This window comes from Tiliqua scincoides, chromosome 3 (genome assembly GCF_035046505.1).
Source record: "Tiliqua scincoides isolate rTilSci1 chromosome 3, rTilSci1.hap2, whole genome shotgun sequence".
Classification (NCBI taxonomy): domain Eukaryota; kingdom Metazoa; phylum Chordata; class Lepidosauria; order Squamata; family Scincidae; genus Tiliqua; species Tiliqua scincoides.
Window position 1 is genome coordinate 192,624,066 of NC_089823.1, and position 25,975 is coordinate 192,650,040.

The following is a 25,975-nucleotide window of genomic DNA, read 5'->3' on the forward strand; positions in this document are numbered from 1 at the left end:
TGGCTCGCGAGTCACAACCCACCTAGTGGGTCCTGACCTGCAGTTTGAGAAACACTACGTATATTCCATAGAATTTATTAATTCCAAGAAGGATCTATGTGCTGCCTGCTCACAAAGAAAAGGAGGACACTGAAGTTCCTTTCCAGGACACGAGGCTAAAAAAGAGGACATGTCCTGGGGAAAGTGTACACGTCTGGTCACCCTGGTGTGATGATCAAAACAGCCACGTCAATCAAGTTCTTGTGACTTTGGGAAACTACAACTCCCATCTAACCTGCTTCTGAGCATGTGCAGAAGCCCTTGGGTGACGTGATGGATCATAGGACCTGTCTGGCGTCAGAGTCTTGGGTGGAGGAGGTGTGTGGTCTTAGTCCTCGCCAAGCAGCCGGGAAGAGAGAAGCGCTTGCTGGGGTCCGGACGCTCGCCCAAAGTTCAGCAGGTAGCCTGGGAGGGAGCATGTCTTCGTGCTGCTGAGCTGTCTTTAGCTTTGGCTGTCCTGGTTGTGGTGAGAACGCTTTGGGGGCTAGAGGACCGGTGGGGCAGCTGGAGGCTGCTTTCCAGAATAGCTGGGAGCGCGGGGTGGTGATGCTGCTGCCGAGTCTTCCTTATCCCCAATGGGCTGCTGCGCGGCGGAGCGCAGAGACCTCTTGCTCTGGGGTGAGAAGCGCACCTGGCTGTAGCCTGCCTAGACGAGCGAGGGTCAAATCCAGGGAGGTCACGCTGTCGTGCTGTGTAATCCCCAGCACTGGGACAAGTGCTTGTGAGTCCCGATCGCCACCTTCCCCTTTTAGCAGCCCTGGTGCGTTTGTACCCCAGTCTGTTTTGCAACCTTCTTTTACTCCACGCTCTCTCTAACTCATGTTTCTCACGTTGGTGTTGGAAGGTCTAAAATGACTGGAAGAGTTACAGCCAATCCTATATGCATGTCTACTCAGTTCAATTGAGTTCAATGGGGCTTACTCCCCGGAAAGTGTGCCTTAAACCTTTTCTGCTCAACATTGCATATAAGCAATAGGGATCCAATTGTGTGCTGGGATCCAATTGTGTCCACCTGTGTGCTGGGCAGAAATGGGTTAAATTGGTGGCACCTGGGGCTGGGCAGGTCAACTTATAGTGCAATTTTAGGCACTATTTGTATTTATATATATATATATCCCGCCTTCCTATCCCAGTAAAGGGTACTTCTAGGCGGCTCACAAATAAAATAAAATCATATTAAAATCATATTAAAAACATAATATATAAATATGTATAAAAATAAGACTTTTGAAAACAATAAAACACAGTAAAACGTGGATCCCAAATTTAAAATATGTTCATATATATATATTAGGCACTAATATTAGGCACTCACTGAGTTCAATGAGACTCCCAGGTACGTGTGTACTGCATAGGATTGCAGCCTCCTAATGACTCATTCAACCAAACTTCTTGCGTAGCGAAGCATGTTCTTAAAATAACTCATTTTTCACACTAGTTTCCCATTGGGATTGGATTTTCAGCTCGAAAGTACAGTAATCGTTGGATTCACCAGTAGAAAGTCTCTGCCTGATGGGCTGCTGTGCCTTTAATAGCTTGGTAAACGGAAATTAAGCTGATGAGGCTCAGTGCTGGGAAGGGCTTCACCTGACTAGTGTCTGCTTGTTAGTCATAATCTCTTAAAGGCACAGGAGCCTGCTGCAGAAGGGGGGGGCAATACCTGTTCTGGTGGGTTCAGTAGTAAGCTGTTGTTTCTTTTACATTAAGTTTTAAAGGTGAAGATACTACTATTTATGTATGATCCAATAAAACAGACATAGGCAAACTTTCAGCTTTAGGGATCCTAGACTTCTAACAATTGTGCAGGAGACAGAATTTCAGCAGGTGCAGTTTGTCATCTGTGACTGTGACAATTCCCTCTTCTATATAATTGTTAAAGTTCCAGGATCCCTAGAGTTGAAAGTTTGCCCACCCCTGCAATAGAAAAGTAAGTGCTGTAGTTTGGGGTGTTAGGTGCTCTCTTATATATTCATCTAGCCCAAAGTAAATCAGAATCACCTTTTATGATTATGAAGTGATTACCAGTGTCTGAAATAATACAGCTTAAAAAATGGCATAGGCTCTGTCTGCAGGCTAATTTCATAGGCATGATGGGGAGGACGGAGAGCAAGCCAATTCATGTACTTATTTTTTCACATCAACCTTCTTCCAAACCCTGTGAGGTAGGTGAGGCTGAGAGAAAGTGACTGGCCCAAGGTCACCCAGGAAGCTTTGTGACTGAGGGGGGATTCAAACCTGGATCTTCCAGGTCTAAGTCCACCTGCCAAACCACTACACCACCCTGGCTGTCCAGTAACTTAAAACTTTAAAGTTACTCAATGACCAGGTGTGATGGCTACTGAGGAGACATTGCAGGGATGGGGCGGGCAGCATTAAAAAAAAATCTGGTAGACTAAAACTGCTGGCACAAACAATTAAATGAATAAATGTGAGAGTGACACTGAAGTAGAGATAGACCAGTGTTTCTCAAACTGTGGGTTGGGACCCAGTAGGTGGGTCCCCATTCATTTCATTATTTTATTTTTAGTATATTTGACTTGATGCTACCATGGTATGTGACTGCATCTGGGAAAATGTTACAGACCTGTACTTTTAACAGGCTATTATGCATATGCTTTAACAATGATAGTAAGTGGGACTTACTCCTGGGTAAGTGTGGGTAGGATTGCAGCCTAGGATTGTCCTAAAAACTTTCCTGCTCAATGATGTCACTTCTGGTCATGAGATCACTTCTGGTAGGTCCTGACAGATTCTCCTTGAATCTGTGAGTGAGTGAAAAAGTGAGTCCTAGTGCTAAACATCTGAGAACCACTGAGACAGGGTATGGTGAGAATCACTCTTATTTGTATGACTAAAGTAGGGTTACTAGATACGAAGTGGGACAGAGTCCCTATACCTTTAACCATTGTATAGAAGTGGGGATTTTGGCAGGTGCAGCTTTAAAAACGCTTTCATGTTGAGCTGCACCAGCCAAAATTCCCTCTTCTATACAATGGTTAAAGGTACTCTGTCCTTCTTTGTATCTGGTAACCCTTGGCTTAATAGGGTTCAGGCTGGTTGGTAGTGGGTTGAAAATTACCAGCAGTCCCTTGTTTGGAAGGGGAAAACAAATCACATTGGGAGATACTCGTATTATTGGAACATCTGTTGGCGTACTAGGGCTGTCAGCTCTCCAGTGTTGGCCTGGGGTTTCCAGGAATTAGCATTGATCTCCAGGAGACTACAAAGCAATCCTGAATGTTTTAAGAGGGCCTTCAGTAATTTTTAACATTGCATCATGTTGAATAGTAAACATACTGTATCTAGGAAGAGTTGGGCAACTCTGCAAAGCAAATGACTTATTTATTTTGGATTGTGCTATTTCCTCTTTAACAGGATAAAACTGGGGCATGATTACTCCTTCCTGAGTCTATACAGCAATTTAGAGACCACCATTATTTAGGCTACAAATTTATACTTGCTTACCCAGGGATAAGTCCCAGTGAACTCCATATGACTTACTTCTGCATGGGCATGTATAAGCTTGTGAAATCTCTAAGGTTGCGATCCTAGACATTTTTACCTGAGAGTAAGTTCCATTGAACTTCTGTGCATACATAGACATGTGTGTGTCTACTCAGAAGTAATTTCCAGTATTGTCTAATTTCAAATGCTAAACCATAATTTTATAGCTCCCTCATCCTTTTCCTTTGATCCTTCAGAATTCATTTTAGCAGTACCTTAAAACTTGTATTGTGATTCATGCTTAAATTAGGGCAACACTTACAAAATAATCTGAAGGCACTTGATATAGCTATATCACTGATGGTAACAGGTCTGGTCAGTGCCTGGGACTAGCTTGACTTGCATGATGGAAGAAAGGCCAGGGTATAAACAAACTAAATGACTGGTCAGTTCTGTTTAGGTCATAGTTCAGTGGTGTCATATGCCGAACAGGAAGAGTTCTGTGAACCTTAGATATGTAGTGCAGTCAAAAACTTGTTTACTTAGGTGTGAGTCCGATTGCGTACAATGGGATTTACTTCCTGATATGTATTTTTAGGACTACAGTCTTAATCTTACATACTTTGGCAGAGGTCTGTTCAGTCTTTAACTGACACATACCCTTTTCTTGCTTACTTTGGCAGTCTCACTTTTCAGTATTGACTGAATTTCAATTGTCAATTCTCACACGGTGAGAATTGCTTGTTGGACCCATTGAGAGGCTGCAGTTCGGTGCCTATATACATGGAATAATCCTGACTGAATACAGTGGAATTTACTTCTGAGTAAATTGGATAGGCTCAGCCTGTACATCAAATACAGTCGTTGTTGTTAGGTAGCCAGCTGTCACTGGGTTCTCTTTTTAGCAAACTGTTGTTAAGAATTGGAAGAGCAACTACTTGCAGTTCCCTGAGAAAATAGCAGGGATGGGCAAGTCAGTGTGACTTGACTCGGGTCGAGTTACGAGTCTCTGCCCCCGCAACTCAACTCAAAAATGAGCCCTAACTGGAGCACTTTCTGAGTAACCCTGAACATTTTTGTGACTTGAGTCTTTCACTTTAAAAAGCCTGCCATGGGAAAAAACTGGGGTGTGTGTGGGAGTTGTCTTTAACCATTCCCCTTATGTCCCCATCCCATGTGTAAACAAGATGGAAGGGGATGGGACAGAAACATCAAGAGGGAAGAGGGTCATTTGTAGCAGCTGCAAGGCTTACCAGGATGACCCAGTCCTTTTGAGCTCTACTCAGAAGTAGTTCCATTACTTCTATTCCGGCCATTGCAACATGGGCTGGTTGTTCAATGAGGCTCCCTCCTCCCAAGTAACAATGGAGGCTTTTGTTTGGAAAGTGTGATCACTACAAACCATATTTCCCCCCCCCCCCAGTTTCTCCAGCCAATCCCAATGCAAGTACTCCTTTGGGCTCCTCCTCTGGCCCTAACTAAGCCAAAGGAAGTATCAGACTGCCTATCCTTTGTTCATTGACCATCGGTTCCTTCAGAGATGGGCAAGAGAGCCTGCTCCTGCCCGATGCAAAAGGAAAACATTAACCCTTTCCTGCCTCCTGGCTGGAACTTTCCTGCTGCTCAACTGTTTTGAATGATGGCCCCACAAGGTGTTTTGCGCCGCGAAAACAGTAAGCAAGCACACCCAGACACAGACAGACTCAAGTCTGCGTGCGCAGGGATGAATGCTGAGTCAAGGAGCCCTTGACTTGAACGTTTTGCCACACGTGACTCAAGTGTACATGAGTCAGCAAAAAGCAGGCATTTTCATGACTTGTACTTGAGTTCCCATCCTTGGAAAATAGTACTGTTGTCCAGGTTGTTCACTATAAGAGCTCTGTGCAAGGTGCTCCTTAGCAGATGACTTATAGCATGTGGATATTTAGCTCTGCCCTAGTGCAAGTAGTTAGGTGTAAACAATCCCAGCTGAAGGGAAGGTTGTTAGCTGCTGAATTTAATTTCCAAGGCAGTATTTTAGAGCCAGCATAGAATTGTGGGTATGGTATTGCACCAGGAGCTGGAAAAACCATGTTCAATTCCCCACTCTGACATGAAGCCCACTGGATGACCTGGGCCAGTCACTTTTTTCCTCCAGCTAACCTACGTCAAAGTGTGGTTAGGATGGTTGAAGACCAATGTGCACTGCCTTGAACTCCCTAGAGGAAGATGGCATTTAAAAACAGTAAGCAAAAGGTTTTAGTTTCATGGTGCAGTCTAGAATGAGACAACTGTTCAGTTGCTACTTACCTAGAAGCATCCCTTGCATTGTGTGGTGGCTATATGAGTACCATGTGTTCAGCTGTTTTCATGGTCTGGCTCTGTATTGGAAGACAGTGATGCAGTAAGTCTTCATGGGAACTCTTGGCAAAGCTGTGGAAGATATGACATGTGACCATGATGATCTGATGAATGAGAACGATCCTACAATATACCAATGTGTGTTTATATGGAGATCCTCTTCACTCCCATACATACTTTTCAATCCCATATTTTATTTCTTAGGCCGCTTCGTACTTGGAAACTTTTGTTTTATTTTATTTTTTGTATTTTTTAAAATACATTTGTTAGCCACCTTGAGCACTTTCTTTGTGGGAGGGGAAAGGCAGGACACAAATATATCTTAAATAAACTAAGAACCTAGATAAGTCTCTTCTGTATCATTACTGTTGATCTATAGTTTGGCTTACTGTTCTTTTTTTCTTCTTCCCAGTTGGATAATGGCACTGGTGAAAAGTGGATGGCTGCTCCGGCAAAGTAAGTAATGATCATCTGCTCTCTTTTTATGGTTTTGAGGCCAAATCAGAGAGTAAGTGCCATGCCATGCTTAGATCTCCTGATGCTTTCTTTTTTTTAATAAAATGCAGCTTTGAGGGTTACCACCCTGGTCAGAGCAGCAGCACTAGTGTTTTGAGAGGGGATATGTAACTCATTTCCCCTTCATATTCTGTATTCGTTCTGCTGTAGTTCCCCCCCCATGGGAAAGTGAAACCATGGTGTGGGGGGGCTTGCCTGGATCATTATTGTTGGAAAAGTAGTGCTAGGGGAAAGCTTAGCCCTCCTGCAAGCATTTCTGTTCAGATCAAATTGGCAACCCTTTCTCCTTCAGCAGTATTTATTTTCAAAAAGAAAGAAATATTAGGAGATATCGTCCTTCATGAGTTTATGTAAATACGGGAAAATCAGATTCTCCTTTGGACTTGTTTCTTTTTAATATTATGATGCATGGTAGGCCCACTACTAGCTTTGGGTGGCAGTCTAGCAGAGGTGCCCCCTGCCCCATTTTCTCTTTGCTTGCTCTCCTTGTATGGTGAGCGAGAAGAGGAGGGGGGCTGCACTTTGTCCAGAGGAAGTAGCAGTTGCTGCTGCAATTCTGTTCTTGATAGTTTTCTAGCAATTGGGAAGAGAATCTCCTCCTTGACATGTTGCCTGGCCAGGTGGGAATGTTAGTTGGAGGATAGTTCCCAAGAGTCTCCTGTAGGAAAATGCACAGGCGCTGGGCTTAGCCTTGGTAACATGGCAACCGGTAGGCAGGCAATCCTGCTGCCGCCCCCCCCCCCCCACTCAGGCACACCAGAGTGGGCCAGTTGCTGAGTCTTCGCCCAGAGCCTGTAAACAGAGGATGTTATGAAGAAGCGCGTATCTCAGGAATGTGTATTGTGGTCAAGCCAGAGCCAGCAGGTTTCTTAGCAGTGCAGATTTCAGCAACCTTCAGTAATTTTCCCTAGTGTCATCATGTGTTTTGAGAATGAATAAAAGTCTGAGAAAGCTAGCCGGGAGGACGGACTTCTCTCTCAATCTCATACCGCCCTACTTCCGGCTTAGCTCTCCCTGCATCAACCCTCTGAATGTCTGCTGTGTCTTTCATTGCTCTTACTCCTTGCTGCTCTAGTTCTAACTTTCAAACCCTCAGAGTGCTTCTGCTTTTAGCACTCTCCCTCAGGCACCAAGGTTCTAAACCCCGGGTGCTTCCCAAGTAGCATTGCATTGCAACATCTCCCTACCTGGCCAGTTTTGTTGATGTGGAAGTTGTGTTGAAAAACAAAAAGAGAGGTGAACCTTGTGCACCCTCGGGGCTTGGGCCAGACTGGGCCTGCTGTGATGATTTAAAACAACTAATGCATCTGCTCACATTCCAAAAGGTAATCATTTTTTTACTTCAAAGTTAACTGGAGAGTTATCTGTCTAGATAACTGGTCACTGGTCCAGAAATAATTCTTTATCTGCATGATTTCTGACTAATGATTTGTCAGACCTACTAAGGAATTGCTAGTAGCGAAACAAGGAAATATTTATTGACTTTCCATTGGTTTTGCTATTTTCACTGTACTTTCACAGAGTTCTGGCTTTGCTATTTTCACTGTACTTTCACAGAGTTCTGGCTTACCAGCATATTAAGAATTATCACTAACAGCAAATCAAAGCTCAAGCAATCTACTGGTAATCAATATGAAATTTGACACTATTCTTAAGAATGGGAGTCCTAGTGCTTCTAGTCAATGAATTATCCTGGTATAATAAGAATCAGTGAAAGCTACTGTTTTCAGATGCACGGTGAATTATTGTTTTGAAATTCTTAGCAATCACTAGAATTTTAGAAGATCCTGACCCAAACTGGAAAACCTTTTAAAATCTAATTTTAGAGCGAGACTATCTTTTTTTATTAACAGTATTTATATACCGCTTTTCAACTAAAAGTTCACAAAGCGGTTTACAGAGAAAAATCAAATAACTAATGGCTCCAGCCATAGCTTTTCAAATTAATTTTTCCCCATTCATTCAGGTTCTATATTACGGCGTTGGAAGAAGAACTGGTTTGATCTGTGGTCTTATGGCCACTTATTATTTTATGATGACCAACATCGGCATGATCTAGAGGATAGACTACACATGCAAATTGACTGCATCAACATCAGAGTGGGAAATGAATGCCGAGGTGAATAAGTACTGTATTTGCTTTCTTAAACCTTTCTGCATGCATAAACCTGACTTACAGCTGGGCTTTGTGCCATCTAAACTGCAAATATGAATGATGGAGAACTAAGGCTCCTGCAGTGTTGGTTTCAAAAAATATAGGATGCAAAAAGGTCATTATTTTTCAAACTTCTCCCAATGCTAAATTAAATCAGTAATGGTGGTTGTGTGGCATTACATGAAATTATTCTGTTTGATTCACTAGAAATAATTAGAATTTCCCTTATCGCTTCTAAAGGCATAATAATTTTTGCAGGTGGGGCAGAAGGGCAGGAATGTGGCATTCTCATTCAGCATATATAGTGCTGGTGTTCATTGTGAGACTTTGTCTATCTGTGCTTGGTGACAGACTGTGAAAGGTTAAAATTGCTATACCTGTCTATCCTGTGCAATTGAGCACAGGTAATATATACATAGATGAGACATAGTGACCAGGGCTGGTTGATTTTTAAAAATCTTTCTTTATGGTCTTCTATAGAGATAGGAATGAAAGTTCCTAAGCTGTTCATTGTGCATGGTCTTCAGGAAAGTGAGACCTAAAAATGTTTGTGACGTTCTTTCTCAACAAAACTGAGATGACCTATGTTCACTTCGTGCAAAGTTCAACATAGAAAGAAACCTGGTTTGCTACATGTTGCCCATCCTGACCTAGTGAATAATTCAGGGTTGTAAATATCCACTTATCTTGTTGCCTCTGGTGAATGGGAAATGCCTCTAGGTAGCCAGGATAGAACACTTTCAGAATTAAGTGAATCTCACTGTGTGTGGCAAAAGAGCCACAGAATGAATGACTAACTGGGTAATAAAACTGGGTAACTGGTAGTGCTGTCTTCCTGAGAATGTCCTAAAATCCAGGTTAACCTCCTGAAGTTCAACATGCCTTGAGATATCTTTTGCTTTTACAAGTACTTTAAGTCCTGCTTTCTAATCAGTAAATGCTAGAAATTCAAATGGTTGAGTTCAGAGATATTGCTATTTCCACTGAAAAATCATAGAGGAAAACCCTGACATAGCAGATGCCATTGATGCTCCTTCACTGATATGTCTTCCTGGCCAGCACAGCTGGTTCTTTGTACTCCATTTGAACATGCGTTCTGTCCTTCATCCTAACAAGTAGACCCCAGAAATTCTAAACCCTTTCAGGCTGTGCTGGGGCTGAAGGTTGGAAAATTTTGTGACGGGGCATCCTATGGCACGCAAAGAACTTGCAGCACAGCCTCACTCCTATTAGTAGTTAAGGGCCTGATTGTGTCTGCCCCCCTTTGCCCTGAGTAGGATTCTACTTTAGCTGCCAACTGACAGTGTGTGAGTAATGAGTTCTTTTCAAACTGAATGAAAATACCTCTGGTTGCTTTTCTCTTTTTCTTGGCCAGGTTTCCAGCCTCCAGAGGGGAAACCTAGGGACTGCTTGCTGCAGGTCATTTGCCGTGACGGGAAAGTGCTCAACCTCTGTGCAGAAAGTGCTGACGACTGCTTGTGAGTTTCCACGGGCTTGGACTTGGCTGGGTTTTTTTCTGTTTTGTTACAAATATAAGAGCTACTTAAAAAAAAAGTTCTTGTAACAAGCATGTAGATGTACGTACAAGAGATCTCTACATGTTACAATAAAATTGGCACTGTTAAATGAATTTTTTATAAATAAGAGATCCCTGTCAACTGCAAAAATTCAAACCCATCTTACAGGTGACTAGCAAGTGCTGTTGAATGGAGTTGCTTTGCAATGGTCAACAGCAGTTTTTGAAATTGCAATATTGGGCTATGTAGTGATGGGTGCACATTCTCTTCCCCTGTGCCTGCTTGTTTTCACCTCAGATGTAGCTAGACATTAAGAGACATCTTTGTTTCTTAGTGAATGTTCTTTCAAGGAGTTATTTATTCTTCACATTTCTATACACCCTTGCTCCAAGAAGCTCAGGGTGGCGTACGTAGTTCCTTCCCTCCTTTTGTCAACATTGTGAGGTAGGTGAGGCTGAGAGATAGCAACTGGCCCAAGGTCACCCAGGAAGTGTCATAGCTGAGTGGGAATTTGAACCTGGATTTTCCAGGTCTCAGTCTAAAACCCAAACCATCTATGCCTAATAAAGGTTTATTCATTCATTCAACCCAAACCACTACACCACCCGGGTGTCCAGTTATGGCTCTTCAGAACTTTTATTCTTGTACTCTTGATAAATAGAAAGGAAATTTTCCAAGCTTGAACCTCATGGTCTTAGTAGCCTTTTGAATATTGCCCTAAGCTGTCAATGGGGCTTTAATAGTATATCATTGCAACTGACAAAGGTGCATTAAAATTTAAAAAAACCCTTATTGGTGGTGGGTTTTTTGTTTTGTCTGTACACCCTACCTTATTCATGTTCTTTCTGGCAGGGCTTGGAAAATTGCTCTCCAAGACGCAAGAACAAATGGGGTAAGTGTATCTGTTGCTGTTACATAGTGATGAGACAATGCTTAGGAGCTGTTCACTTCTGTTGCCATTTGAAGTATTATTTTATGGCTGTTGCTGGCATCACTATTGCTCCAATGGAAGGAGGTCTTGTGGACTAGGCTCGCTAGAGGAGACTGGTCTTTCAGTAGCAGCACAATGGGCTCTTTCTGACCGTTGCTGGCTGCCTGACATGTGTGTTGTGCCTCACTAGGAATTGCTGAACTACGGATGCTGGGATTGGGTCTGAAGTTGACATAATCCATCATTGCACGGACAGGCTGTAAAAGACCTATGGACACTTGCCAGTAAGCTGAAGTGAAATTAGTGCTGGTGCTGTGGATGGAACCAGTGATGCTAATAATGTTTATCAGCACTTGTTGGCTACTTTGAAGCAAAGGGCTTCCTAAATCCAAATAATGCTGTGGAAGACCATCTATCATGGGGGGAGGGATAGCTATGCTATTTCAATTTGCAGGGAGAAAAGAAGGTCAGAATTCCATAAGGACCACCTGTTGAATAATTCAAGGTTCATCTGTGTGGGGGAGAGAGATCTGTATTGGGGAGCATTTGTTATGGTCTCTTGTCGTCAAAGGAATTCAGTAGTGAGGATTGGAACACATGCCCCATCCCTGCTTTAGTGTTAGTTAGCTTTTAAAAGGACTTGGGGAGAGGAAATGGGGAAAGAAATGGAGTAATCCAATTCTGCTATTTTTGTGATGGGGACTGTAGGGTAAGTTATGGTGCAATAACCAACTCTTGGGTGCAAAGACTGCTGACAATAAGGAGCCGACAAAGAGAAAATGTAACCACAAGTAAAGTTGTATAGTAGGGATCTTTTTGTGAGAAGCGGCATGTTATGTAACAAAAATGTCTGTCTTGGTTCAACATCTATGCACACAAAAACAAAAAAGATAGGTTTGAAGAGCAGTTGAATAACTAGCTTCTGGAAACTGGCAGTGGGTGAAGCCTGGAATTGTCTGCCTCTTTGTCCCTTCTGAACTGTTGAAGTAACATGAATGGCACAGGGTGGCCTTTTAAAAATAGCTCCTTCTGCAGTGGTGTTAATTATGCTGGTTTCTACAGCTGCTAAAAGAACAAGGTCTCTTAAATAGACTTACTATTTTTGCTGTGCTTCTTTTCTCCTTTCTTTTACTTTTCTTTGAAAGTCTTGTCTCTTGCTAAGAAGCTTCAAAGTTACTGAAATTGATCTTCTGATATAGCCACTAGCTGTTGGCTTTTGGGGAGGGGGATGTATCCGAAACATTCTGGTGTTACTTCGGCATAGCTGTCTCGTGTTTGATACTGAAATGGATAGCTAAGTTCTTCTCTGAGAAAGTCCCCTTGCTCCAAAATACTAATTGGCAAAATTCTCATTATGTTCAACAACAGTGTGCAGAGGGAGTAGAGGTGTGTGTGACTCTCTCTCTCTTCATGCAGGAACAGGATTGCACTATGTATCTTTATGCACAAAGAATTCAACATTACTTTGTCCCATAGAATGCAATAAGTAACTAAACATCAAGTTAGCTGTTGCTACACCCATGTGGGCCCCCTTGTGGACAGATGTGGCCCATGTGCCTTTAAAGGCTTGTGTGCCTTTAAAAAAATTGATAAATATCAACTAGATCAAGACACAGAGAGAAGGGGATTTTAACTTTCTATCCCCACCACAGTCCCAGTCCAGATTGCACCCCCTCCTGCCACCTTAAGGCTATTTGCCTTCATGCAAAAAGCTCCCATTGAGGTCAGTGGGAATCTTCTCCCCCCCCACCCCTGGGTAAATCACATGTGTGGGGAGGATAGGAGTGCCCAACTGGGACCACAAAGTGGCAGAGGGTTAAAGCCCCCTTTCTCATATAGCATTCCAGGGAGTCCCAGTTTAGCTGCTAAAAGGAAGCACCCTAGTCCCTATTGCATACATAAAATAGCAACTACTTTGATCCTGGATTTTGACCCCATTTCCATTGTCCTCTCCCTTCATAACCCCATCCTGCATCATGGTCCTTGGTCCTTCAGGGTGATAAAATCCTGGAAACCGGTTATGGGGAAATGCCTGGGGAAAGGAATAATAATAATAATAATAATAATAATAATAATAATAATAATAAACTTTATTTGTATCCCGCCCTTCTCCCTAAAAGGGACCCAGGGCGGCTCACAACATATAAAAACAGTTTTAAAAGCATGATTTAACAGGATAAAAACATATTAAAAACACATTAACAGAGGCCATAAAAACAGTAGTCAGAATAAAAAGAGCATAAAACAGCAAGTCATAGAGGAATCCAGCCTGTAAACAGAAACTAAAAAATGTATTAAAAAGTTAAGAAGGCCATGGAATCAGAAGGCTTGTTTAAAGAACAGGGTCTTCAGGCCTCGCCGAAAAAACTCAAGAGAGGGAGCCATTCTCAAGTCAAGGGGAAGGGAATTCCACAACGTTGGTGCCACTACTGAGAAGGCCCTATTTCTTGCCGCTGCCCCACGAACCTCCTTGGGCGGCGGCACTTGTAAAAAGGCCTTCTCTGATGACCTGAGAGGACGAGCCGGATTGTACGGGAATAGGCGATCTCTAAGATAGCCTGGCCCAGAGCAGTATAGGGCTTTAAAGGTCAAAACCAGCACCTTGAATTGGACCCGGAAATGAATGGGCAGCCAGTGTAGTCCCCAGAGAAGCGGATTGACCGAGTCAGTCCGCCTAGCTGAAATTATTTTCAGGTGGTCAAGTAAAAAGAAGCATACAGTGGGCCCTCTGTGGGTTCTGAACCTGTGGATTCAGTCCAATGCAGATTCCGAACCCATGTCTGGAAGACTCGTAGAGGACCTCCAGACATGACCAGAAATGCCTCCGTCATGTCTGAGGGTGTTCTGAGGTGAGGCCTCTGAGAGCACTTCCAGTTTCTCAGCAGACCAGAAGTGCCTCTTGGAGGCCTTCTAAGGAGGCCATATGTGACCTCCTTGCTCCTCAGAAGGCCTTCCAGAGGCCTCCAAGAGGCACTTCCAGTTTGCCGAGAAACTGGAAGTGCTGTCAGAGGCCTTCTGAGGTGTGGGGACACTGCTCAGAGCCTCTCCATAACTCGGAACACCTCCAGACATGACAGGAAGACGCTTTTGGTCATGTCCGGAGGTTCTCTGTGGGGCCCCCAGTGGATCTCAGTATCCTGGGTTTTGTATTCGTGGGGGATCCAGGGAAAGATTCCCCACAGATACCAAGGTCCCACTTGTATTCTTCTCCTTGCATATATGGACACCCTCCTTGCTACTGCTTTTTTTTTTTTCCTGGAGCCAGAAAGTGTTTTAGCAGGATAAGTGTCTCTGGTTCTGTTAATTCCAAGGACTGCTGCTGTCCACAGTCCTTTTTATCCCAGCTGTGGAACTACAACAGCTCCCTTCCTTATAAAGGGGATAGAAAGCCAGGGTAGCTTAACAGTACTCACTCCAACCTGTGCCATGATTTGCCAAGCTGTCTTTGTGTTGGGTAGTATAGAAACAGTACTATAGCACTTTGCATGTAGTACATTGTGTCACTGAGTGAACAAAAAAATTATCTTCAATCGCTTGAAAAGAACGTATGCTGGTTAGGGTCTCAGTAATGGCAGTCAGTGTGTTTGCTATTTTGTTCCCTTCTTTTCAAGAGCCCTGTTTAGCTCTGTTTGCTTTGTGTCTCAGCATATTTGCTCTTCCTGTTTCTCATCTTTCCAACATGAAATGGAGGGTAAATCTAGAAAGTTACTTTTCATGTTCATTTAGCACTGGGTATTAAATTCCCCAGTTAAGAAATATTGTTCAGTAATGCTATTTTGTTGGAATCACGAACACTTAATATGCCCAAGAGATGCTCATTTTATTTCAGTTTTCTGTTGAATAGCTCACTTTATAAAGTCCTAGGTATCATCTGTTGAGGTGATCATGTAATTTCAGAGTGTGAACCACTGCTTTTGTGTGTTCTGTCTAGGCCTATATTGGATCTGAAGTTACGTATGATGATGATATAATTTCCTCAGCTCCTCCTCCATATACAGCTTATGCTACGCCATCCCCTGAGGTAAGTACCTCAGATATGAAGAGAAAATGATTAGAGCAGATTGCTAAAAGTTGTGACTCTTGGCATTGTGTAATGTTGCTTGTGTTTAAAGCTTGCTAGTTGCACTGGTAATGAAGAAGTAGGTTGCATGTGTGAGCTGAATTAGAGATCTATGACCCTGAGAAGCAACAGTCTGCTGGCGCTGCATTAAAAATACAGTGTGCCCATTCATATTTAGTGGTAAAAAAGGGGTAGAAGTCAGATTTATCAGCACTGGAGGTTGCAAAGCTGTGCTCCGTAAACTAGGTTTGCAACTTAAGAAAATGAATTGCAGCAGTTAACAGAGACTCCTTGCATTTCTTGGTCACAGATATGCTCCTAATAGGTGTGTTTTAACTTCCATTAGGTGTATGGCTACCCACAATACAATGGTGTGTACCCACCTCCAGGGTCTCAGGTCATCTACACTGCCAATGGACAGACGTATGCGGTCTCTTACCAATATCCAAACCAAGGTAATCTTTTCCCCCTCCTTTGATGTCAGTGGTGCATTTTAAAACATTGCAGTTAAGAATTATATGCAGTATTCATCTTTTAAAACTTTTGTACTAAGGCACTTTCATACTTTTATAATCAATATAGAAAAAAAATGTAACCACCAAAACTCTCACTTCTGCAGTACCCTAGACTGCTTGTTCTAATCCTCCTCAGGTACCCCAATCATAAAATCCTTAGTCAAGGTGAAGAATAAAAAAAGAACCAAAAATGCTTTAAGAGAGGCAATACTAAACGATTCTAGCAGAATCTTAATCTTATAATATATCGTAAGAACATAAGAAGAGCCCTGCTGGATCAGGCCAAAGGCCCATCTAGTCCAGCTTCCTGTATCTCACTGTGGCCCACCAAATGCTTCAGGGAACACACTAGACAACAGACATAACCTGTGTCCTGGTGCCCTCTCCTGCATCTGGCAATCAGAGGCAGCCTACCTCTACCTTGCACATACCTACTATGACTTGTACCCCATGATGAACTCTTCTTCCAGAAATCTGTCCAATCCCTTCTTAAAGGCATCTAGGCAAGATGCCATCACTACTTCCTGTGGCAAGGAGTTCCACAGACTAATTACACACTGGGTAAAGAAATATTTCTTTTGTCTGTCCTAACTCTCCCAACACTCAACTTAAGTGGATGCCCCCTGGTTCTGGTGTAACGTGAGAGGGAAAAGAGCTCTATCCACTCTATCCAGCCCCTGCATAATTTTGTATGTCTCAATCATGTCCCCCCTCAGGTGCCTCTTTTCTAGGCTGAAGAGGCCCAAATGTTGTAGCCTTTCCTCATAAGGAAGGTGCCTAGTAATCATTTTGGTTGCTCTCTTCTGCACCTTTTCCATTTCCACTATATCCTCGTAAGCTTCTTTATATTCTTTTAAGTGTATCGTTGTTTAAAGTTCAGCTCATGTAATTGAAATAACTGTACACTTTTCTCTTGCTTTCACCTTGCCCTCTTTTGTCTCCCTTGTGACTATTTCCATATTGTAAGCTCTTTGGGACAGGGGCCAATCGTCTCATTCTTTCTAAAGAATGTACATAGTTGGCATTATAGGTAATAAAAATATACGTGTTCTTCAGCTATGAAGTCTGCGACATTGCCATCATTCTTGATATGCAAAGAAATCTGAGAATGAATTATTTACCCATGATAGAAGAGCCCTTTCATAGAGGCTTATTGCCTCCTAGTTTAGCTCACATTACTTACTCATTTTAATAGAAAGGCGAAGATCTGTGAGAACGGATTAGTTCAATGGTCATGTTGCTCAGAAACAGCAGTTTTTTGTTTACCTTGTGGGACTTGGCTTTTTCCAGATCTGTGGTGTCAGAATTTAAATTGCCCTCCCGTTTGTGTTTCTTATTACTTCCTGTATGATCCTAGTTCAGATTCACTAGCTCTAAAAACATTTGCTGTGGAAGAGCAGCTCTTCCATTTTGGATTCCACCTACCTGTTTTAATGTCTCCTGGAATCTAACCAGCCTTCCTTTTGTGAAGTCTGAGGCGCTAGGGATAGAGACAAAAGTTGCAGGGGTGGAAAATGGTTGCCCCTGGGCAGGTTAAAAAATTGAAATATGGAGTTGGCCTGTGTTTTTACGTTCTTGTGTGAATGGGCATCAGATTTGCATATTTATGCAGTGTGAATATGGTGGCTATGTGGCCTATCATTTGTGCAAATTCCAGCATGAGAATAGAAGTGGCAGTTCTTATGGTTTGGAGATGGTCAGTGTTCACAGTACAGTCACAGGTGCTTAGCATTCCAACAAACAGTTAATTGAATTGGACTGGAAGGCCCTATGATCCCTTCCAAAACCAAGCTCCACATCACTAGGCAGGTGTATACTGAGGATTGTTTTAGTACAGTGCCCGAGTTTGCCTTCCTTGGCTCTCATCTGATGTTGCCTAATGTGGTTAGCCCAGGCATTCCAGGTGGCAGCCACTTGCTGCCTGCAATTCTTGACAACTTTACCCCTGATCTCATCCTGCTGCTTTCACAGTAATGTGGTCTAAGCTGGGAGCAGAGTAGAGCTTGTTATAGGAGCCCCACTTAAAAAGCGGCATGCTGCTACACTGGTTGCATAAAAAAATCTTTATAGAAGGAAATGATTTGTTGCTTTCAAAGCAGTTATAAAGGCTACAGCGTGTGCCCGTTCTAAATATTTCTTATATGGTAATTACTCTTTGTAGACAACATAAACACGCAAAGGATAAAGCAAGGGTTTCTTCTGTCCATGGTGTGTGTATTATGCGTGAATTAGATCAGAGATGTTCAGAATTTTAACAAGTATTATGGGCTATTGGCTAACTAAACCTTTGAATAGCTTTCAGTGTTTCAAAAACTCTCTTTTGTTGCAGTTAAGTTTTTTCCAATTTCCAAATCCAAATTTTTTCCTGGCCAGTGATGATGCCAACATGTTTGCTAGCAGCTGAAACTTAGGTTTACAACCCAATCCTGTGCTGCTTTACTCAGAAATGACTCCTGCTGTGTTCAGTGGGACCTACTCCAAGGAAAGTGTGCATATGATTTTAGCCCTAGTCTCATAACTTTCTTTCCTACTTGTCCGGTAGCTCAATCTTACCCTTCCCTCCCCCTCCCCACTGAAGAGTGTTGTTGGATATAAACAAGGAAACATTTTCTGTCCTTTTTGATGTTAAAACAGGCCTATATCCATTCTTCTGCTTTAAACCACAAGACCTACCTTCTGGACATTAATTGAAAGAGGGAGAATGTGTTTGGCACCGGGTTTTAAGTAGAATACATTCTTTGTGCAAGGAAGGAATGACAATGAAAGAGAAAGGGAGAAGACATCTCTAACAGCTCATTTATATCTCATGGTTTCGTCTTTCAGGTCCCTATGTCCAGCCTCCTGCCAATCATGTCATCATTCGAGAACGTTATCGGGATAATGATGGAGACCTGGCACTGGGCATGCTTGCTGGCGCAGCAACAGGAATGGCTCTGGGCTCATTGTTTTGGGTGTTCTAGACTTTCTTTGGAGCGACAAAATTAGGGAGATCTAGAACCTTCTATTTATTTTGTGTGCAATAATTATATTTGCAAAGTATTCCTGTTTTAATCTACAGACTTTTCCTATGTCTAGTAATACTATTTTGCTAGTGACGTACTAGAGCTGTAGTTATAAAAAATTCTTAATTATCCCAAAGGTGCACTTTAGTTGAACAGTGGTTAGCATAACGGCTCACGTTCGGATGAGTTTGCAGTTCTTTGCATTGATAAATAAGCAGCAGTAATATTGATGAAGTGTTATTAATAAATGGACACACTTGACTTATTTTTACAGTCATACATTAGCGATCTTGTTAAATTAACGCTGCTGCTATCTCAGAATGCTAACTACAAAACAGGGTAGAGCAATAGGAGCAAAATATCTCAGAGGTCTGCATCCAGGGTATTTTGAATCCAGTGTTTTCTTAACACTCCTTGAAGACAAAGATGGTGGTTCAGTAGATGTTCTTGCATATCAGAAGCTGGTTGGGTTGACAAGAACTTGCCACCACAGCAGATATTGTTCTAGTGTACAAGTTCTTCTCAGAAGCTAAGTGCTGACCTTCTCCAAATGTTGTTGTCTGTAAATGGCAGGTGGAAAAGAGTTTTGTCACCATGCAAATCTTCCAGGAACCTAGAAATTGCTCTTAGTGTAACCAGGATCGGCAGAGAATGTTTCTGTCTTCTGTCCTCAGGCATTTTTATTAGGGCAAGTAGAGCCTTCTAGGAAGGTCAGTTCAGTTTGGGCACGAAAGCCTATCCCATAATTTGTAAACACATAGTAGAAGGTTGTCTTTTACAATCCTGTGATGTATGTGTCTTCAGATAATTTTTTTTTTTAAACCTTGTTTATAGGTGTATGAAAACTTTTACATATGTAATGCAGGCTTACACAAAACTATCCACGCATCTCATCTGTGTTTGTACACCTCAGCAAGAGTACCCACTTTTTCTGGCACGCTGCAGAGATCCATTTTTGATTAAGGTTTGAAAGCTCCAGTCTTCTCCTTGACTCAGTGTTGCTTTTGACACGTGAATCTGGAGGAGGGTGGAGAAATGAGGAAGCTCTTTAGCCCCGTAATAACTCTTTTCAACAGTGCAGGGTGCCAAAACTTCATTCTCTGTATAAAAAAGAATATTTTTATGTTTGTGCTTTCAGCACTTCTGCACCTTGTTAAAATCTGAGACATACGTAAGATTGTTCTACGTGTCTTTGGTCTGTTTGTGCTCTTCGGCAAACCTGAATGTTATAACAGCAGCAGCAAATGAGGAAGAGTTGAGTCGTGCCAATTGCCCTAACACAATGTATTTTGTGGTTGTTGAAATAGGATAACTTAATTGTGGATGAGGCAAAGCCAAAAGAGTTGAAGTCTTAATATTGGCTTCTGTAGACCAGTGCGAGTTACTGTTTGCCTTGGGCATATGCAGCAGCTGTTGAAACTTAATGAGGACACATTGTTGATTCCAACACCTGTTGAACTAGAAAGAGCATGTGCTTTAAGGAATAAACCATGCTGAGATGCATGTTCATACAAATGGGCTGTGCCAGCAATCTAGGACATCTCCAATGAATGGCACTGTGAATGGAAAGAAATGGAAGAACTGTGAAGAAACTAAGTGCTTTGTAGGTCTGGGCCATTCATGCAAATGTGTTTTGAAGCCTTTAAGTTACTAAAAAATGAATGATGTAATAAAAGCTAGTTCCTGCTCTGATTTGTCTAGTAGTGTAACTTGAAAGTCCATTTTTTTCTGTGCTACTGTGTATTGTATCAAAATATCTAAAATTCCTACTTTCTATATATTTGTATTTCGTCATGGAAAATAAAATTTAAATTTAGTCTTGGAACTGCTGGCCAGCTAAAATTTATTAAACATCCATGGTATTACTTGATGATCTATCAAGTATCCGTTTATTGTCTATAACTAGATCAGGGCTCTCCAAACTATGGCCAGTGGGCTGAATCCGACATCCATGCTAATCCCTCTTCCACACGAACCAAACTTACCGTTCCCCTTCCATGTTCTGTCACCCTAGCAGGCTTTGCACCCAGATTTCCAGGCACACTTGACTGGCTGGTGCAAGGATTGGGGGAGATTGGGAACAAAGATAAGAGGCTCCTCCACGGAGCAGTAAGCCCTGGCTGTGGCAGGAAGGCTGTTTTCAGTGTACTGCAGTCTCCAGTTTGGAGACTGCTGCTGTAGATCATCACAGTATAATATGATGTGAGTAGAACATGGTATTTTCAAAGCACAAATATTCAGATTTAAAATTCAGAATCGTTTGGACATAAAGTAGAATGAAAAGCATTGGCCAACTGCATTTAAAGTACAGCAATTAGATTCAATTATCAGTGCAGGTAGCCTAGCCCAGTTCAAGAAATGCGAACACATCAAGAATGAACGTATTTTGTCAAATTGGGAGCAAACCTTGACATCAGTTCTTAGAATTCCAGGTATTGAGTCCTCAAGTATGCTCGGTTAGATGGGGCCTGTGATCCTGTTAACTATTCTGGACCATGGTATTTTTCTAGCTAGGTGTTTGAGATTGGAATCATTGAAGCACAGTGCTCCACTGTTGCCCAGAAGGCCCATTTCAGAAGATAATTTGATATGACTAATGCATCCCCATCCCTGTATGCTACAGGGAACTGTAGGGTTCTCTTTTAACATCTGTATGAAACAGATGGCTGAGCAACTGGTGATACAGTGGGTTACCACTGGTCTGCTGATGGCACCCTCCTGTATTTCTCCTCTGGATTCAGGTGATCCATTAGGAGTGCTAAATTGATGTCTGGGATCAGTAGTGACATGGATGTAGGCCAGTAACCTCGGCTTAACCCATTTTTGCCTGGCCCACAGGTGTATGCATTTGGTCTCTGTTGCTTATATACAACATTGGGCAGAAATGGCTTAATCTTGAGAAGCTGAAGTTGTGAGTTGGTGGTAGTGGGTTGTTCATTGGTGGGTGGTGGTGAGTGAGTAGGGGGGTAGTGGTACTCAATCAATGCTGACTGGGGTTGCACATTCCCAAAGATTCAGGCTCAGAGTTGGAAGTGTTTATCAATTCAACTTTGTCACTTGGAGGTTCATCTGATGTCTGTGGCATGTGGTGCCTTTTACCAGCTAAAATTGTAGACCAGATGCAATTCCCTCCTCCACAGAATTGTCCTTTCCACAATTATTTGCTCTGATAACTTCTACACTAGACTACTGCAGTGTATTGAGTGTAGAGTTGCCTTTGAAAGCTTCTTAAATTTTTGTTAGTCCAAAATACAGCTACTAGATGATGGGTTGCCCAATCCCAACCCCCACCAACCTGCATGGTGCACCTGTGCCAATAGAGAATACTGGTGCATATCTTTTAAACTAAATAAATTTCTTGTGTCTGTGAAGCTGCTTGAATCTACCATCCTCTTCAAAGGCCCTTTTCCAAGTTTGCTTCTCCCCCTGCCCCCACTTTCTGAACTTAGGTGTGGTCCCAGGGTGGTTGGGCTTGGTGCTTTTTTTTTTGTGTGCCAGATGAAGATCTTTTATTTTTATAGGTTTTCCCCTTCCAGTGTATCGCCTAAGGCAAGCTTCTTTTAACAAGCAATGTTTATGGCTTTTACTGCTCTAATCTGCTCTAATTTATTTTGCTGAATTTAATGCTAAGTATATTTTATTATTTGCAAAATTCTCCCAATTGGTGGCAACCAATCAACTAACAAAAATAAAAATGAGAAATATTTGTGTTAAATATTTAAGATCAAACCATACCAAAGTAACATGTTTAGAATGAAAGTTCAAGACTGATGAACCTGAGTGTTGACTTAAGTAGAATGACTCCTAGTTCCAACTAAAAGACATAAACCAAATACAATCTAATAGTGATTGATAGTTTTTGGAAGAAAACACCTATCAGCTAATGGCCATCTGCATTTAATTTAGGTTATGCCATGCTGAATTATATTGAATGATGATCCAATCTTCCATTTTGGTTTTATCAGGCATGTTCCTTGATTCTGAATAAGAACTGTGTTGGAGCTGAACCACTAGATGGCAAGCCAAATCCAGCAATGCTTGCACTATAACATTAGCTCAGGATTCATCTGAAGCGACTTTATAGCATTTCACCTATTTAGTAGTAATGATAAGGTTTCACCAGGAATATAAAATACAAGCAAACTATAAGTTCACATATTCTGATGCTTATAGATACAAGTTAAAGTCCAATTACAACACCATTAAGCATCAAGTAATGACTTCATAGAGATAAATAGAACTATGCTGAAATTATCATTCAATCATATGCAGGGCCAGCCCAAGACCTCCTGATGTATGGCAAATGCCCAATGATGTGCCAGCTTCTGTTCCTCCCACCTCTCCAATGCTCTAGCTCAGCATTCTCTTCCCCTCCACACTTCCTGTTCCTCAATGTCCTCATCTTCCCAATCCAGGAAGTGGAAGGAGGAGGAGGAGAAGTGGAACCACGTAGGTAGACAGAGATGGGCACTGCCACCAATCAGTTGGTACTTCAATTAGCCTCATGGATGGACTGGCCCTGAGCATGTGACCAGAGCAATTAAGAAAATGCAAATGGAAAAAAAAATCAGTGTTTCTCAAACTGTGGGTCAGGACCCACTAGGTGGATCATGAGCCAATTTCAGGTGGGTCCCCATTCATTTCAATATTTTATTTTTAATATATTATTGATGCTACCCTGGTATGTGACTGCATTTGGGAAAATGTAACAGACCTGTACTTTTAACAAGCTACTCTGTATATTCTTTTAACAATGATAGCAAATGGGACTTACTCCTGGGTAAGTGTGGGCAGGATTGCAGCCTAAGATTGTTAAAAATTTTCCTGCCTAATGGTGTCACTTTTGGTCATGACATCACTTCTGGTGGGTCCTGATAGATTCTCATTCTAAAAAGTGGGTCCTGGTGCTAAATGTGCAAGAACCACTGATTTATATGAACCTGACAGCTGAGCTACAAGCACAGGCAGATGCAAGAACTGCTATTTGCATAACCATTTGCTGTGTGAGAGAAAAAGCAGCTGCCCTCCATGTGAGAGATGAAGGAGCTGCTTGTCAGCCTGCGTGGGAGGCACTGAAGGCCAAAAGTGAGATCAGACCCGGAAGATCCATCTGAAATGTTGTGTGGTTCTTGAAAGAGAGAACCATTTATGATTGTAAAAATCCCCTTGAATAGTATAGTTGGCAACCTTCAGTCTCGAAAGACTATGGTATCGCGCTCTGAAAGGTGGTTCTGGAACAGCGTCTAGTGTGGCTGAAAAGGCCGATTCGGGAGTGACAATCCCTTCCACACCGGGAGCAAGTGCAGTCTGTCCCTAGTCTGTCTCCCTGGCTATGGGCCTTCCTTCTTTGCCTCTTAGCCTCAGACTGTTGGCCAAGTGTCTCTTCAAACTGGGAAAGGCCATGTTGCACAGCCTGCCTCCAAGTGGGCCGCTCAGAGGCCGGGGTTTCCCACTTGTTGAGGTCCACTCCTAAGGCCTTCAGATCCCTCTTGCAGATGTCCTTGTATCACAGCTGTGGTCTACCTGTAGGGCGCTTTCCTTGCACAAGTTCTCCATAGAGGAGATCCTTTGGGATCCGGCCATCATCCATTCTCACGACATGACCGAGCCAACGCAGGCGTCTCTGTTTCAGTAATGCATACATGCTAGGGATTCCAGCACGTTCCAGGACTGTGTTGTTTGGAACTTTGTCCTGCCAGGTGATGCCGAGAATACGTCGGAGGCAGCGCATGTGGAAAGCATTCAGTTTCCTCTCCTGTTGTGAGTGAAGAGTCCATGACTCGCTGCAGTACAGAAGTGTACTCAGGACGCAAGCTCTGTAGACCTGGATCTTGGTATGTTCCGTCAGCTTCTTGTTGGACCAGACTCTCTTTGTGAGTCTGGAAAACGTGGTAGCTGCTTTACCAATGCATTTGTTTAGCTCGGTATCGAGAGAAAGAGTGTCGGAGATCGTTGAGCCAAGGTACACAAAGTCATGGACAACCTCCAATTCATGTGCAGAGATTGTAATGGAGGGAGGTGAGTCCACATCCTGAACCATGACCTGTGTTTTCTTCAGGCTGATTGTCAGTCCAAAATCTTGGCAGGCCTTGCTAAAACGATCCATGAGCTGCTGGAGATCTTTGGCAGAGTGGGTAGTGATAGCTGCATCGTCGGCAAAGAGGAAGTCACGCAGACATTTCAGCTGGACTTTGGACTTTGCTCTCAGTCTGGAGAGGTTGAAGAGCTTTCCATCTGATCTGGTCCGGAGATAGATGCCTTCTGTTGTAGTTCCAAAGGCCTGCTTCAACAGGACAGCGAAGAAGATCCCAAACAAGGTTGGTGCAAGAACACAGCCCTGCTTCACGCCGCTTCGGATGTGGGATTTAGGGGATCCTAAATCCCCTAGGGGATCCCCTAGGGGATCCCCGCCCCTTGAGGGATTTAGAAATGCCTGCCTATATAAACTGTCTTGAATAAAGTCAGAGGAGTAATCAGATGACCAGAAAGGCGGTATATAAATACTGAGTTATTATTATTATCCCAAAAAAATAAAGATATCTTATTTAAACATCTAGAGTTTGTAAAAATATATAACCTTAATTTTTTTCCAGGAACTGGGCTGTGCAGAAGAACAAGTAAATTACAAGGTAAAGTCATCTTATGAGTAAGAAGAGGGAAGAATGAGAACTAATGTAGTATAATGCATAGAAGTGGGCTGCAACCCTACACACATGTACTTGGGAGCAAGTTCCCTTAAACTCAGCAGGGCTTACTTCTGAGTAGACATGCCTAGGTGTTGCATTAAGAAGGCTTGAGGTTGAAGCTCCATTCACCCATGAAGCTGCTGGGTTAACCTAGGACCACTTATTACATCAAATCGAATCTACAGCATTGGGTTGTGAAGATAAAAATGGATCATGCCCATGTAGCCCACCCTGAGCTCCTTAGAGGAAAGGTGGGAAACAAAAGCAATGATTTACAAAAAAATATATATATATATAATAAAATAAAAATGACTAGCTTTGGAAGTAATGCTGCTCTATAGTTGTTTAGTCCCAAGGGCTTTCGTCTTAACTGCATATATGTCATGCTGTAAACAGCATTGCACCAAAATCCTGTGTTAATTTAGGACCTTTCTTTTCTGTACTTCAACCCTTTTTTTATCCCTTCCTCTGTATTTTTTTGGTTTTAGACTGGAACTGGCCAGTGCCTAACTTATTGGTGTTGGGTGGGTCATGCTCTGTTACTGTAATACAAATTACATAACACAAACACAGAGCGCCTGGAGGCCTGTTTGAAGCCTTTGAACTTGAAGCCGTTTGAGAACGAAAGAGGCTTCCTTTGCTTTTTTTTGCCATGGGCACAGCTTTTTTTGATTATTATTTCTGTAAACCTCTGATGTCTCTGCAGCTCCACATGGATTAAGGGCAGGTGAAGGTCATTCTAATGCTGCCATCTGGCTTGAGAATTCCAG

At 42.5% G+C, this 25,975-nt stretch overlaps 1 protein-coding gene across 1 annotated transcript; it reads left to right on the forward strand.

Moving 5' to 3' along the window:
- Positions 1-340: 340 nt before the first annotated feature.
- Positions 341-20,211, forward strand: PLEKHB2 (pleckstrin homology domain containing B2). Its single transcript, XM_066622007.1, has 8 exons — positions 341-439; positions 6,236-6,279; positions 8,306-8,458; positions 9,870-9,972; positions 10,864-10,903; positions 14,874-14,963; positions 15,349-15,457; positions 18,341-20,211. The coding sequence occupies exons 2-8, from the start codon at positions 6,243-6,245 to the stop codon at positions 18,475-18,477; spliced, it is 669 nt and encodes a 222-aa protein (XP_066478104.1). The 5' UTR covers positions 341-439; positions 6,236-6,242; the 3' UTR covers positions 18,478-20,211.
- The last annotated feature ends 5,764 nt before the right edge of the window (positions 20,212-25,975 follow it).

Bases quoted from the DNA above. Each gene is read 5' to 3' on its own strand.
- PLEKHB2 (XM_066622007.1), top strand. From the start codon at position 6,243: ATGGCACTGGTGAAAAGTGGATGGCTGCTCCGGCAAA. The intron at 10,904-14,873 runs GTAAGTGTATCT...TGTTCTGTCTAG, and splicing joins AAGACGCAAGAACAAATGGG to GCCTATATTGGATCTGAAGT. The intron at 14,964-15,348 runs GTAAGTACCTCA...AACTTCCATTAG, and splicing joins ATGCTACGCCATCCCCTGAG to GTGTATGGCTACCCACAATA.